The sequence below is a fragment of the Pseudonaja textilis genome, chromosome 1 (genome assembly GCF_049901715.1).
Source record: "Pseudonaja textilis isolate UNSWEBS1 chromosome 1, rPseTex1.2, whole genome shotgun sequence".
Taxonomy (NCBI): Eukaryota; Metazoa; Chordata; class Lepidosauria; order Squamata; family Elapidae; genus Pseudonaja; species Pseudonaja textilis.
The window spans coordinates 19,237,587-19,254,083 of record NC_141990.1 but is presented as its reverse complement, the minus strand read 5'-3'; the positions used below and the strand labels follow the sequence as shown (position 1 = coordinate 19,254,083).

The 16,497-nt window shown below is 40.8% G+C and overlaps 1 protein-coding gene across 2 annotated transcripts in view; it reads left to right on the top strand.

The window, feature by feature from the left end:
* AP2B1 (adaptor related protein complex 2 subunit beta 1) overlaps positions 1 to 16,497 on the top strand; it is a 71,299-nt gene that overhangs the window by 12,587 nt on the left and 42,215 nt on the right. For both annotated transcript variants that reach the window (XM_026708684.2, XM_026708683.2), the window contains exons 6-12: positions 5,386 to 5,576; positions 8,494 to 8,715; positions 9,222 to 9,342; positions 10,391 to 10,486; positions 13,528 to 13,643; positions 14,662 to 14,827; positions 15,802 to 15,900. In XM_026708684.2, the coding sequence (XP_026564469.1) occupies positions 5,386 to 5,576; positions 8,494 to 8,715; positions 9,222 to 9,342; positions 10,391 to 10,486; positions 13,528 to 13,643; positions 14,662 to 14,827; positions 15,802 to 15,900 (1,011 nt within the window). The remainder of the gene's footprint in view (positions 1 to 5,385; positions 5,577 to 8,493; positions 8,716 to 9,221; positions 9,343 to 10,390; positions 10,487 to 13,527; positions 13,644 to 14,661; positions 14,828 to 15,801; positions 15,901 to 16,497) is intronic.

The following is a 16,497-nucleotide window of genomic DNA, read 5'->3' as shown; positions in this document are numbered from 1 at the left end:
GTGCTATTGTGGTTGTTATTATGGCAAAGGTGAGCCTGCTTACCCTGATCAGTTTATTAGAACTGAAAGATGCTAACTGATTAAGTATTACTTTAAAAGAAACTTATAATTCATCTTGGACAAGACACTTCGGAAAAAATGGGCTGTCATGTGAGCTATAAGTTGGTTGTTCTGAATGGAATGTGACACTAAAAAAAAATTCAGGTTTCTGAGAAATGTTTATTTCTTTAAACTCTCACCCATGGTTGCTTTGTGGCATCTACTGCTTTCTGTGTAGACATTTTGTCTCTCCTCCCCTCACAGTTTTGTATTTAAGACATCTTGAAACATTAAGGTACTTTATGCATATGTGCCCAAGCTATGCCCAAAAGCTTTTGTGACTAGGCTGCAGGTAACATTTGCATTGGTCAAGGGAGATGATTGTCAAAATCATTCTATGTGTGAATAGGGCTAGAATGTTCTCTTTTCCTGGATTTGGGATCTTTAGTTTTTGTTTTTTTTAAATACTAGGTCATTATGCCAACTTAAGGGCTATCACAATTTCACAGGTTTCCGGTTTCCAGGATTTTTGGTCATTGCCATTCAAAGGTGTTTGGGAGTAGCAAAAATAAGATTTGGTGGTCAAAAGATTTATGGAAGAAGAGTAGCTGATGGGAAAAAGAGGGGACTGTAGTGTTTGAGAATGAATTAACAAACTTTTACTCTGGCACAGTACTTTCTCTGTGTTTTGCTTGGGGGTTGTATAGGAGACGTTTAAGCTTTCCAGTTTTTCTATTTTGAGTGGGTTTAAAAATTGATGCCTTAGGTGTTGCAGAAACTTGGGACATCTATTTTGATCCTGATACTTCCACAAAGGAGTATTTGCAGTGGGTTGAAGGAATTTGCAATACATTGTACCTTCAATCTCTACAAGGCTTGTAGCGCCCATTTCACCACATCCATTCTCAGGGCAGAGGTAGAAGAAGAACTTCCAAAGGGTTCTGGAGTATCATGCAGCATTTTAAGCCATGGGTTTCTCACTGTTAAATTTAAAGCTCTTCTTCCTTTCATTTCTGGAGCAGATCAAGTTGATCAGAATACTTTCTCTGTAGGGGAAACCTTCTCAGTAGTGATGTAAGTGCTGGCAAGAGGCCACAAAATTTCTGAGATACTGATTTGCAGGGGGAAAAAAACAATAGTTATTGATTGCCTTGTGGTTTTCCTAAGATGGTAGCACTGAAGTCTGGTTTTTTCTGGTTCTTCCCTGACTGTTCCCCCCTCCCCCCTTAATAGAAAACCATACACTCTTCTGGCTTTCAGAAGGCATCTGTCTAAGATGCCTCCATTCAGATTTGCTTGCATGAATATTGATGGCTTCTCAGCAACATTATCCTCTCACCCCAGCAAGAAGCTTTATGAGTGAGCCAAAAGCCAATTTTATTTCTTTTTTTTATCTTGCCCATCATCCAGACTGCAGGTGGAAAGGAACAGATGAGAGAAGGAACAAAGGGATATGTTCCTTTTTCTAAAAAATGAAAGATTTTGGCCAATGAAACAACCCACAAATAGATTAAAGCGCAGATGGACTGTTGAACTCATGAATTGCTAAGCTAGTTATGGCCATTGGTGTACTACTATGCCATCATAGATGTTTGGGATGATTTAGAAAGACAGGGAGATTGCTAGGAGGAGATCTGTAACAGTAATGGTTATAAGAACAGAACAGAATCTGAGGAAGCAGCATCCCAAGGGAAAGGACACCAGGTGGGGACAAAATGCTGAGAGAAGAAAGGCAACATGCTGCTGGTAGAAAAAATAATGTGGATGGAATAGCTGGAGAATATCTGTCCAGGATGCTAATTTAGAACTCTTTTTCAAGGGCAGTTATTTTTGTAGAGAAACCATTTTGAATGGACATTGGATTTTTAGTCTTTCAGACTTTCCTAATAGTTGCCAGTGTATATGCTTTATAGTGGTGACAGCATACTTTAGTTTGGCAAGATTCTGTCTATGGGTGAAGAACCATAAAGAAATCTGCTCGGAGAAACCATACATGTCATTCTTGATTTTTGAAGCCTGACAGTTGGAGATTGCTGTTCCACATCAGACAAGTGAATAAGCAACAAAAGCAAAAAGAGACCAATAGACATTAGCCTTCTGCTATAGCTTTGTTCCTCTGTAAATGTCCAGTAAGACTGTATCTTGACCTGCAGTGCTGGACTGAGAGAGCAACTGACTGCATGGCAGGGCTGGATCAGAATTTGATCTAAGCCTTCTATGAGTCCTCATCGGAAGCACTTTGGACCACTTTTATTGTAATTAACAACGAGCCATTAGAGGGCAGCATGAAATTATTTTATGGTCAGTGATTCCTCAAGTTATAAGGAAAAGGTTATACTCAGCTTCAAGGAAAGGTAGACGTTGATCTGTAGTGTAGGTATTTCTTATTTCCTTGCATTGTTTTTATTTCACAGTGCCTTGCTCTATGTGTTTCCTTGTTTTTAAGTGTTTTCGGGAATTTTGTTTTCACATTGTAATCTGTCCCCATGCAACTGTGGTCTTTGTTTGTCTTAAAAGAATAATAAAAGCTTTTTTTTTCCTCAGAGACTGACCTGGGCAAAAGCATTTCTCTTCCCATCCTTTAGTAATTTCTCCGTTAAACAACCTGGATGCTTTCAACAACAGCTCCCATCAGTCCAGTTAGCTTGGTTAGTAGTTAAGGACTATGGATACTATAAACCAAAGAGTTGAGTTGGTGTGGATATTGAAGGCAGTATTGTCCACTTTAAAGCAGTGCTTCCCAAATCTGCGTAAGTTGGGTAAAAGTGATTTTCCTTTGGATAATTACACATGAACCTATTACCCAATCACTACAAGGACATTTAAATTGACTTAAAGTATTTTACTTACATTGGGTAAAAAGGATTTTCTGATAAGGAAGGGCTTTCTGGTAGAAAACTGAGGTAGTATGTTCTTGTGCTCCAGTGAGTGTCTAGGTTATACCCAGCGACAAACCCTAAATCCAAGATAACAAAATACATTTGGCTGTGTTTATATAAGAGCCTTAACAACTACACTTTGCTGTAGTAGTTAAGGATGTAGGCTGGAATTTGAGAGACCATGGATTCTAATTCTGCTTTAAGTGCAAATCATTAGGGTGACTTTGGGCGTGTTACACTCAGCCTTAGGAAGATACAATGGCAAACTAATTTTTTAACCCGACTTTATTATTTTTGTAAATAACTCAAGGTGGAAAACACCTTTCTCCTCCTATTTTCTCCACAACAATCACCATCCTGTGAGGTAAATTGGGCTGAAAGAGACTGGCCCAAAGCCACCCACCAGCTTTCACGCCCAAGGCAGGAGTAGAATTCAGTGTTCTGGTTTCTAGCCAGTAGGTGGTGCTTTAACCGCTAGACCAAAATGTTGCCGAGAAAACTGCAGGGACTAGTGTCCATGTAGCATAATACTGTGCCAGACAGTCTTAGCTGGTGATAGTGATCTGGAATGTTCGTTTGGGGTTAAGGGGGATCTCAGTTGGATATAATCATTCCTGCTTTTTAAGCCCCCCGGTTAAGTTCTTTGTTGGCTTGCAGTTCTTGCATTGTTGATCTTTGCCTACACAGTGTCAGAAATCTAGAAAGGGGGAATGTGTCCCTTTACTGCACGCTCAAAGATTGTAGATCACCATCTTTTCACACCTCTAAATGGCATCAAGGGAGGGCTTAGGCAAGACCCAAAGAGTTGAACCTGCCCAAGTCTTTCCCAGCAGGCAGATTTGCACATAATGGCATATTCCTTTTCACTCAAGCAGCACATCCCTAATGTTCCACTCCTCCCAATATGCTTTTATTCTGAACGTGGGATGGGGGCAGCTTTGGAAAAACCCCTGTGGTTCCGCCTCTTTCATCTTCCCAGCCACTGTGAAGGCCAGCTGTGATTTTCCATTCTCAGAAGTTTTTCTCCAATAACTGGCATTTTTCACAGGCTGCTGGATATAAAGTGTTGAAATCCATTTTTCTCCCTCTTTTCTTCTGCTGTAAAAGTAAAACAGGCTAATTTAAAAAAAAAAACACCAGAATTTTAAAAAATTCTTTTTATATAGGATAGGGATAGGAATTAATTACATTAAGTATAGTGCCCTGCTTTTGAATCCTAATGATAGACTACTGCACCCCAAAGTCAGTGAATGTAAATGCTTGATCATATCTCCTGTTTCATAGATTCACTTTTGATGCCGTTTTCCTGGAAAGACACCCCTTATTTTACTTTCCTCTTTTAAAATGGTATAGCTGTGAATTTTGAGTCAGTGTAGGAGCATTCTCATTGTTGGTCAATACATTCAGATAGTATGGTAGAAAAGAATCTGCTGTGATCAGATAAGTGGCAACTTTCCAGAGCAGTGTTTCTCAACCTTAGCCACTTGAAGCTGTGTGGATTTCAACTTCCAGAATTCCCCAGCCACCCAGAAAGAGGGGCTTCTTGGGTTGCAGAAAAACACGGAATCTGAAACTTAACTCTGGGGCCTTTCCATGCACCCAGAATCTAGTCCTTGAATACCTTAAGCAGTTGACAGTGTCTCTTATACATAAACGATCCACTTTAGCTGTATAACTTTAATTTTGATTATCTGTTTATTCTATTTTAATTGTTGTTTTTTTGCACTTTTAAACTTTTACTATATTGTGAGATGCCCAGAGTCACAGTATGAGTGAGATGGGCAGCACTGAAATCCAATAAATAATGATGTTTATGTATGTTACGTGAATCTGGCTACCATATTGTAGTTTACAGGCCATGACTTATGACAGTGCAGTGTGCAAATCCCGCTAGTTATATCTTCTTTAATCATGATTCAAAAGGCCAAATGTGGACACAGTGTCATGTGTAATCTCAGAGGAACCATTGCCTCTGTGCATGTCATAAAGAAAAGGGTGATATCTCCCAGGAAGATCCTTCTGGGTTAATTTTTTAATGTATATTCCTGTGTTATGGATACATATCAATTTTGTATTACAGGTTGTTTTATTTATTTTATTGATTGAAGGGATTTTGTAAACATCAGCCCATGTGGAGAAGTAGTATATAAATATGTGTACAGTATTATGTATTTTTTTGTTGGTTGAATACAAAACAGGGATTTTGTAAACCCCTGTCAGTCCATATGGAAAAGCAATATATGAATATCAAACAATGTGGCTGAATTGATCCATTGATCAGAAGTTCTACTTAAATTAGTTAATCTGAATTTTTTTAAAGGAAGTGGGCTGTAGCCCAACTTAATCATTTTTTTTAAAAAAAAATCTCAATCTGCCCTGCAGACCGACTCCAGAAGTTAATAAACAGCATTCTGAAGGTTCCGCTCCACTGCCGAGTATCCAGCTTTTTGCTCTCTCTTTCTGCCAGGTTGTGGCCAATGCTGTTGCTGCCTTGTCTGAAATCAGTGAATCTCACCCCAATAGCAACCTGCTAGATCTGAACCCTCAGAACATCAACAAGCTACTCACTGCTTTAAATGAATGCACGGAGTGGGGGCAGATATTCATCCTAGACTGCCTTTCCAACTACAACCCAAAGGATGACCGTGAAGCCCAAAGGTAGGCTGATCTGTGACTCCCCTGCATGAATGGGAATTCTCCTTTCCTTTTACCGAGAGCTTGATAAAAGTTCCGTGACTTCTTCACTGTGGCGGGGTGTATATAATGCCTTCTGACCTATGGAAGCCCCACCCCATTAGGTTTTCTAATACTCCGTTCCTAGCTGGGTTCACAGACCACGGCAAGTTAACCCTGGCTTACTTACATTTGTTTAACTTGGATAGACAACCAACTGCCAAAGTCTCTTGGTCATCAGTTATAAAGAACAAATGTAAAACAGAGGCATTCAAAGTAATTGAACAGCAAGTAAAAAAGCAAATAAAATGAACAAGTTATGCAAATAAAATGAAAGATTAGATTGGCAGGTAAAACCGGTTTATGACCGATTGTAACATGCCGCAGCCATGCAATCGTGATTTGTGCCAGTTTTGCCCTTTTCCAGAAAGAAAGAAACACCCATTGGATATGCTGGATTCACATAATGGCCTCTTGATTCGCTTTAGAACCGCATTGACTTACATTACGACTGTTGTAAAAATGGTCATAAAATTTAAGTTCAGCCACATGATGCCTCAACTTATGACTGCAACAACTTACAAGCAAAATGCCATGTTCCATTGTGGTAGTGATGTGAGGAGTCTCCTGTAGAACCATTGCAAACCCATGTGTTCTATTCCCAAATGTGTCTGATGATTCTGAGGGATATTATGTTTAATGGTATCTAAAAACAATGAGAAATCAAGAATGAATCACCTGTCTTCTCTTGATCCTTAGATAAATAGAACCAGAAGCAGTCTCAATCACATAACCTTTTTGAAATGGGTCAGGAGGATATTCTACAGCCTCCAGAATTGCCTGCAGTTGAGAAGCTACCATTTTGTCAGTCACCTTACTCAACCTTGGGAGTTAAGAGAGTGGCTTATTATTAGTTCTTTTTGACAGTGACTTCTCAGATCAGGATAATTGCTGTTTTTCATCTTAGACCATCTTTATCACTGTCAGTATAAAAATTGCTTAGAGTATAATTAAATCCTAGGTAGACAGTTGTTAACTTTGGTTATTCTTCAATAACTCTTTGAAGCATATAGAATAATGGCATGTTCAAGAAGCAGACTTGTATAATTTTTATGTATTGTATACCTTATAGCATTGTGGAACACTCAGAGGTGGGCTGCTGCAGCTTTGAACGGGTTTGCCTGAACCCCTTGTTCCAATTCTGCACGGTTCAGAGAACTGGCAAATTGGACCACTGGCTGGCCTTGCCCCCGCCTGGTTTTCGACCATTTTTGGGCAAAAAACGGCATGAAAAAGGCCCAAAAAGTCAGCATGAAAACAGCCCCCCAAATGGCCTGATTTTCAGACTGTTTTCAGGCCATTTTTGGGCTGGTTTTGAGCTGATTTCATCCTGAAAAATGGCCTGGAAAACTGCCTGGTTTTGGGCTGTTTTCAGGCAGTTTTGGGGGGCGTTTCCAGGCTGATTTTGGCTGGGAAAACAGCCTGAAAAACAGCCTGTTTTTCAGGCTGTTTTTCCAGCCAAAATCAGGCCAAAAATTGGGTGGGGGCAGGGCCAGCCAGTTGTGGGATTAGCCCCTACCGGCTGAATCCTACCTGTTCTTTTGAGGCGAGGGGCTGGGAGGAGGGGCTGGGTGTGATGAGTGACATCACCCGCCCAGTCACATGATCAACCGGCTACGCCTACCCAGCCAGAGAACTGGTTGTTAAAAAATTTGCAGCCCACCACTGGGAACACTCCCTATTTTTCCCCCAGAACATCAACTCTGTGAAATGGGTTGTGTTAGGGCAAAGCAACTGGCCTCAAGTTGTCCAAGAAGCTTCTGTGAGTAGAGCTACATTCTCATTAAAACCAGATATCGAGAAAGTCCAGTGTCGATATTAAAGCATCAACCGAGTTGGCATGCAGACCTTCAAAACTTTCTTTGGGAGTTATCCAAAGATAGGTTTCTGTAATTGGAGCAGGAGAGAGTGTGATTTCCCCTTCCCACTTCCCACTCTTATCGCTCCGCAGACTTAACCAGATCTTACAGAGCAGATTTTGAAGGGGCGTAGGAAGACTGTGATGTGAAGCAGAAGTTAGATGATAACAGTCTTCTTTCTGCCATCCCATGAACTGAGAACTGCCAACCGTATTATCCCAATAGGTGGCAATACCCGGACCCTCTTATCTAGCATCCAAAGCTAAGCAGTATCAGGCCCAATTAGTACCTTGATCTGAGGCTACCAGGGAATCCCAGGAGCATAGCAACAGAGATTTTGAAGCTGAGAAACATCTTGGAAATCACAGACGGTTACTTCTATACTGTCGGCAAGAAAATTGTTCAGGTATCTCCATGTGATGAGGAGTCAAGCTTGACTTGAAGGTGACTTAATTTTGGCCTCTGAGCTTGTTTTCTAAGGGCCAGATAAATGACAGCTATTGTGACACTTTTGTGGGTTGCCTTTAGTGAAACTTTTTTCCCCCCTTTAGTGATGATTCTCAGTGCACTTTAGGAGAACGGTAAAATGTCTCTTTTTGAGCTATTGTTTAATGGCTGAGAATAAGCAAATGTAGGAAAACAATCTGCAGTTCATTAATCCAGGTATTTCCGATTGCATCTCATCCAGTTTTATTTCCAGATGTTGGGAACTATCCAGTGGTAAATTTGCTATCTTCCAATATGTGCTGCTTGTCTGCTTCTCTATTAGCATCTATGACTATCAACAGAAAATATTGTAGTCAGGACTCTCAAGGATCTACTTATTGGGATATTCAATTCCACCCAGCAAAAGCCTTTCACAAAAACGCCACTCTGTTGCTCGCTAATTTGGAGTTATCAAAATGTGTCTCTCCAGCATAGCCAAGGTTTTCTGGGAGGAAAGAACAGCCTTAGCCTCTATTCTTGTATCTCTTCTTTGGCAGCATATGCGAACGGGTGACACCTCGCCTCTCTCATGCCAACTCCGCTGTTGTGCTTTCGGCTGTCAAAGTGCTGATGAAGTTCCTAGAGCTCCTTCCCAAGGATTCCGACTACTACAACATGCTGCTGAAGAAACTGGCCCCTCCCCTGGTCACCTTGCTGTCTGGCGAGCCTGAAGTCCAATATGTTGCTTTGAGGAACATCAACTTGATTGTGCAGAAAAGGTCAGGAACAAGGAAGGATGTAGTTTCAAAGATTCAGATTGAACAATTGCTTATAAGACAGTTTTGTTTGTCTAACCTGGACAGATCCTGGTATTCTGGGATATGTTAATGCAGAGTTATTTAATGGCATTGGCTAACAAAGAGTGCACTCCTGGTGAATAGTTTGAAATGCTGCTAAAGGGGGGAAATCAGACAAATTTGGAGCACTCTATTTGCAGATGACTTAATACGTCTTTTCTCACCTTCCAGACTTCCTGGTAGGTTGGATTATATCCCCCATCATTCCCAGCCAGCACAGGGTTTGTGCTAACTAGGATACTATAATCCAACGAATTCAGAGGTGCAAGTAGGTGATGGGAAACTGACTTGGGTTGCTTTCACATCTCCTGTTAGGTTGCATGGCAGTTCTTTAACTGGAGAACAAATGCAAACCTGCCTTTCGTCAGGAATGGACAAGAGTGCAGCTTAGTGATCATTTTAGCATGTGTGCTCAATTCCTTTCCCAGGCCTGAAATCCTGAAGCAGGAGATCAAGGTGTTTTTTGTGAAATACAATGACCCCATCTACGTGAAACTGGAGAAACTCGATATCATGATTCGCTTAGCATCCCAGGCCAACATTGCTCAGGTCAGTCTGCAACCCAATGGGTCTCATTTCACATTTGTCTAGAAAATGTCTAATGCTTTGCCATTAGCTTTGCAGTTACTTGTAATCCTAAACGACATGTTTCTTGATCGTGTCCCGCTCTCTGCCTTCCTTAGTTCTTTTCTCTGACAAGTCTGTATGTTGCATAATTTGAACGCAACCTAAACATTCTTAGACAATAATAAGGGTGTGTCTACAGCCCACTGCTTGGTTGGCCTTCTGATAAATGCATCTATGGGTATGGCCATTCCTACCCTGGGAATTATTTGATGAGAATGCCCAGTACATGGTCCCAGTATTTCAGATCTGCCCACCGGCTTAAAATGATTATGATCTCCTGCTGTAATACATTTGCAATGTGTTTGCATTTCTTTGTAACACGAGGTCTAGAAAAGTGTAAGCAAGATGTTTCTCTTTTAGAATAGAATAGAATAGAATAGAATAGAATAGAATAGAATAGAATAGAATAGAATAGAATAGAATTCTTTTATTGGCCAAGTGTGATTGGACACACAAGGAATTTGTCTTGGTGGAAATGCTCTCAGTATACATAAAAGAAAAGATACATTCGTTAAGAGTCAAGAATCATAAGGTATAACACTTAATGATAGCCATAGGGTACAATAAGCAATCAAATCATATTAGGAAACAGTCAATATAAATTGTAAGGATACAAGCGACAAAGTTACAGTCATACAATCACAAGTGGGAGGGGATGGGTGATAAGGAGTGATGAGAAGGTTAATAGTAATAGTGCAGACTTTGTAAATAGTTGGACAGTGTTGAGGGAATTATTTGTTTAGCAGAGTGATGGCTTTCGGGAAAAAACTGTCCTTGTGTCTAGTTGTTCTGGTATGCAGTGCTCTATAGCGTTTTGAGGGAAGGAGTTGAAACAGTTTATGTCCGGGATGTGAAGGGTCTTTATTGGATCATATCAGTGGCAGCAAGCCATTAGGGGACAAGGACAACAAGAAAGAGTACTGCACTCAGATTTGACCTCAGTTGTTGTTTTTTAATGTATTTCCAACAGGTTTTAGCAGAACTGAAGGAGTATGCCACTGAAGTGGATGTAGACTTTGTACGCAAAGCCGTCCGTGCCATTGGACGATGTGCCATCAAAGTTGAAGTGAGAATCTTTTTTCTTCCCTGATTTTGCTTTTGTGTTTTAATTGCTACAGCCGGCTGAACTTCAAAGGTTATCCTTTGAAAACAAATAGTGTTAAAAATAAAGTTGACATCATATATGTGGCCCAGATGTAGATCACTTGGTGTGACACACAAGCATCACAGTCAATTCTGGTGGATTCATGATGTCAGGTGTTGGAAGATGAGGTCAAAAACAGGAAATGAGGTAGCTGCAATTGTGAGATCAAATCTCTGCCCCTTTTTATATGCTTTGAGGTTGTTGTTGTTTTTCCTTTGACACACCTCCTTGTGGGGCACTCCTGCACCAAAAATATAGTTGGGGAATAGAGTATCTGAGTGTAGTAAATTCTTTTTCTTACTCATCCTAAAAGAGAACATTTTCAGCATTTTGATCTTCACTTCACTCTAAAAAACATATACGTCAGCTTTCAGTCCTTTGGGGAATCCTGTCTTTTGTTGTTCTCTCTGCTTTCAGAGCCCTTGATTTAGACAACACCGTTCAGTCAGCAGGGAACTGTTATAATTTAAAATGCATTTATCTCTGGAACAGACTGACCTCCTATACCATGACCAACCCTTCCAAACTCCCTAGCTGTTTTTCTAACAGTAAACATTATTTGATGTTTATTTAGCTTAACCAGCATAGGAGCCAATACTGGGAAATGCTTTTTCTTAGAAAAAGGGCAAATATTTGGGGGTGAATCAGGAAGATTTCATGTTCGATTAATTCAGCAGTTAGCAATTTCGAATGAATTACTATTTAGATGATGAACTTCTAGTTTCTAAGACAAATAAGAGAATGCCTGGCTTTTCCGTGGGATATAGGTGCTCTGCTATTAGGCTATGCAAGTATTTCTTGACTTACAACCACAGTTGAACCCAGTACGGCTGTTGCTAAATGAGACAGTTCTTAAGTGAGTTTTGTCCCATTTTACAACCTTTTTGCCACAGTTATTAAGCGAATCACTGCAGTTGTTAAGTGAATCATACAGTCATTAAGCAAATCTGGCTTCCTCCATTGACTTTGCGTGTTGGGAGCTAGCCAGAAATACATGCCAGTTGCCCAGTGCCTGGATTTTGATCATGTGACTGTGATAACAGTCATAAATGTGAAAACAGGTCATAGTTGACTTTTCACTGCCCTCGTAACTTTGAACAGTCACTAAATTAATGGTTGTAAGTTGAGGGCTAAGCTGCAGTGGGTTTTTTTTCTTCTCACACATGGAAACCTACTAAACATTGTGGCATTCGAAATAAAGGAAGCTACTTTATTTGCCATAGGGCTGTAGTTTAGGTAAAGGTAAAGGTTCCCCTCATACATATGTGCTAGTTGTTTCTGGCTCTAGCGGGCGGTGTTCATCTCTGACAAAGCTGAAGAGCCAGCGCTGTCCAAAAACGTCTCCGTGGTTATGTGGCCAGCATGACTAAACGCCAAAGACACATGGAACACTGTTACCTCCCCACCAAAATAGTCCCTATTTTTATACTTGCATTTTTACATGCTTTCAAACTGCTAGGTTGGCAGAAGCTGGGACAAGTAACAGGAACTCACTCCATTACACAGCGCTAGGGATTCGAACCACCGAATCCCAAACTCTCTGATCGACAAGCTCAGTGTCTTAGCCACTGAGCCACCACGTCCCTTAGGGCTGTAGTTTAGGGTTAGGTAATTGGTTGAGACAGGTGGGCTTCTCCAGGGTCTCTATCAAAGATGCTGGGGACTAGTTGTCATTGCATTTCTAGGGCAATGATTCATGTTGGACAGACTCTTGTATCAACAATGGTTTCTACTAAACTGGAATATTGAAGTGTATGACAATCATGGGAAAAATGCCTGTCTTCAGGAAAGGCTAAATGTCAAGTCTCCAACTAATGAACTCAAGCAAATCAGAACCCTGAGACTTGGCTCCTTCTCAAAGGTCTTCTTTAATGAGTACATCGTATCAGCACAGCTTCAATGGAAAACCAAATCTAAATCTTTCCCACTGTTTCAGTATAATTAAACTAGGAAATAACCCCACCCCCAGGTATCACAGATCACACTGGCCAATTGAGTTAATTGGCACTCCTTTCCCAACCTTACCTGTTGCCAGTGGAGATGACCTCGGTTTCTCATGAGAAAGCTCTTTGTTGTGTCTCATAATGCATTCCAACCTCCTTCCCCCCTATGTGGCAACTGAGGAGCAGAGAAATGACTGCAGCCAGGTTCAGTTTGAAGTTGACACTGATTTAGTTATAAGGCTGTCGATATGTATCGTGACAGGTGAGGAAAGGTAGTCCTCTCTGTTCATATGATTGGAAAGAGGCATGACATAGAGATGCACAGTCATTCATTCATAGACTGATGCTGTGCCTAAGACAATTTCTATAACTTAAAAAATATTAATGGTGTTAGAAGCACAAGTATTTTGAATATAGTATGCAATCTCCATTAATCAAATATAGACCAAAAATGTCTCATTTCATGCCACTTAGGGAAGTTTGCCATGCAAGGATAATTTCTTGTGAATGGGTGGAACATGACCTCTGCTTTCTGCTTCTAAAAAGGGAGGTCTTTACGTAGTGATGGGTTTTTTAAGCCAGGAAATCACAAAGATTGTCTGGCTGCCGTTGTGGAAGAATCAGCCAACTCTGTGTTGTTGCCCAGGGAACACCCAAATTTAGGATTCCTACACTCTTCCAAAGCAGACAGTGTGACATATTGTGGAACAGTGCCCTCTGAGTGCTTATCAGGGAAACCCCAGATATTTTCTGTATGCAGCTCCATCATGTATTGACTATATAAACAGTCTGCTTTTGAATTTATGAAAACAATAGTTTGATATCTGTTCCTTGAGAATGTAATCATGATGTGCTTTTTAACATTTTTGCCATCCAATAAATAAATAAATCTAAACAGGGAGTGGATATGATACGTGTAGGTGAAGTTATATAGAATTGTGAGGCATATCCAGTTAGCCTTTATATTCGAGCTGACCTTCTTACTTGAAGATCTCTGTTCTGCTCTATCCTTTTTGACAGCAATCTGCTGAGCGTTGTGTGAGCACACTTCTGGATCTCATCCAGACTAAGGTCAACTATGTAGTGCAGGAAGCCATCGTGGTCATCCGGGATATCTTCCGCAAGTATCCCAACAAGTAAGTACAGCTACCAAATGAAGGGTGCAGAAGCAACCTTGCAGATAATAATTGTGGCTGACCTAAGGGGTGCCAATTTGTATGGTCTTTAGGTGACCTAGTGGAGGACAGGGCAATAATTTGAGAAAAATTAGGTGGCATTGACTAATTATTCAGAATCAAAAAGTGGGAAGGGAATTTAGAATTTGTTTAGTCCAACTCCTGTTCCATTAGAGGAACATCTGACAGATGATCAGCCATACACCCTGTGAAAAAGAACTCAACACTTCAAGTGGCAACCTATACTACAAATTGACAGCTTGTACAATCAGGAAGTTCCTCGTGATGTCTAGGCTGAACTTTGTGGTTTTAACCCATTGGTTCTGGTCCTTCCCTCTGGGGCAGTAGAGAATAACTTCACTTGCATTTCATAGCTTTTTAGAGTCTTCATCATATTTCCCCTCAGTCATCTCTTCTGTATACAAAATATACTTGGATACATTAAATGTTCTGCAAAAAGCTTGGTATATCTGGACCCCTCATCATTTTGGTAGCTTTCTTTTGAACGTGTTCCAATTGGTCAATATCCTTTTTAGACTGGAGAATCCAGAATTGGACACAATACTACAGGTTGTATCTGGCCAGGACAAAATAGCACCCGAATCACAATGATGGCTCATATTGAACTTGTGGTCAACAAGGATAACCAGTTTCCTTTGACATGTACCACTGCTAAAACCTGTTTAACACTAATAATAGATGACCTGAAATACTAATAATTATTTGAGAACTGGAAAGCAAGCATGGGACACATTGGGGTGGAATGGTTTGCGGAGTCTTCAAGTAGACAAGGGAAGTTACTTAATTAACAGAGGGTTGGGGATTATTAAAGCGGATGTAACAGTATTTAAAACCAGGATCTGAAGACTTTGGAGCAAAAAGAGGGTGAATGCAAGGTTTGTTTTGGGAGAAAAAAAACTGAGAGCACAAGAAGGTTTGTCAAGAATAACCTTATCCAATCTTGCCTTGGTTAAATTAGGTATGAGAGTATCATTGCCACACTTTGTGAAAACCTTGATTCTCTGGATGAGCCAGATGCTCGAGCGGCAATGATCTGGATTGTGGGCGAATATGCCGAGAGAATTGACAATGCAGATGAGCTCTTGGAGAGCTTCCTGGAGGGCTTCCATGACGAAAGCACCCAGGTAATGCTAATCTCTCCATATTCCTGTCTCAATTCTTTTGAAGGAAGAAACTGGACCCTTAATTTCAGCAGTTTGATTCTGGCCAAAAGCTTGCCTGTGTTTCTCTTCCCACAAGCCGTTGCTTCTCCACTGTGCTACGTTTAGTGCAACTGCTAGTGCAACTTTTTCCTATTTGCCCTCTGGATATGTCCAACTATCCCTAATTCCCAGCACCCAGGGAAGAGTTTGCTTTTCATTAACTCTTTTGAGACAGAAGTGGGATTTCATCTTTGTGGCCACATATTTGCCAAATTCCAAGTAGATTCATATCTCTGACTTTGGCAGGCAGCTGTCACGTCATCCCTGAAGGAATTTAAAAATAGCTTTGCAATGTAATCAGTATATTATCTCGACAGAGAACGGTCTGTCTTCGTTAATTGTATTTGTCTATCATCCTTTTACTGACTCAGCTTTGTTCTTGCTTCTCAGCAACTGATCAGAGCATCTCCCCCCGCCTTTTTTTTTCATGCCTCAGCATTACTTTCCCCCTGCAAAGTGTTTTGCATTAATCTATTACTCAGGTTCCTCAGCCCATCTCTCTTACTTTTGTGTAGCTTATGCAGAAGCCTCAGTAATGTATAGATAATGGGGCATCATGGTTTAGAGCAATATAACCTAAGAACCAGCTGCTCAGGGGTATGGAATATGGAAAACCTATTTTTTCCCCCAAACTTGCTTACTGCTACCTGGAGATGTGATATTGGTTGGCAATTGGGGGAAGCAGGATGCTAGGTTAAATTTAGAGCTGATCCCATAAGGCTTCTTTTCTTCATTAATTGCAAGAAGAGTTGCATCACACAGATGCATAACTTTTCTGTCTTTCTTTAAGCCTTATATCCCACTGAAGGCAATATTCCCCGAGATCAGCTTATACTAGAAATGTAATTTGTCCATCAGAAACATTCCTTATTTCTTTGTTCTTGCTTTTCCTCCAGGTGCAGCTCACTTTGTTGACTGCCATTGTAAAGCTATTTTTGAAGAAGCCTTCTGAAACACAGGAACTGGTCCAGCAAGTGCTGAGTCTTGCTACCCAGGTAAGGCACAGACCCTGTTCACCTGCCTTTCCTACGCTGAAAAGTGTTAGCATTACTGTTATGCTATCAAAAGATTCTCCCAATCCTTGGTTGGTTATATTGTTTGCGGTGACATTGGAACCATGTATCATCTTCCCTTTCCATTGGGTTGCTGGTAACATTTGAATAATATCAACATGGAATGGTCAGCAATGCGTAGCTCATTTCCATGCCAGTATCTGTACAACACAGTCCTTTCAGCAGTTCCAAGAAGGCTCCATACCCATTTGCACTACTCAGGTGACCCTGAGGACATAGATAAACCTCCAAGTGGCCTCAAGGACTCGCTAAAAGAATGCAAATGACCCGCTGTCTTCAAGGAACATAAATCCTTCCATTCCCCACCATCCATTCAGAGCTGAACAAGCTTCTTAGATGAGAAGTGAAACATTTCAAAGAAAAACCAGAAAGGACAGTTGCCTCTTGGAAAAAAAGCACCTTTGGGTGCTGGTAGTTTCCTTTCAAGCCCTTGGTGGCATGAGGCCAGGTTATTTGATAGACTGCCTCTCCCGATTCTATTGAATCCAGCTGGAGAGGCATGCTACATGTCCCATTAAA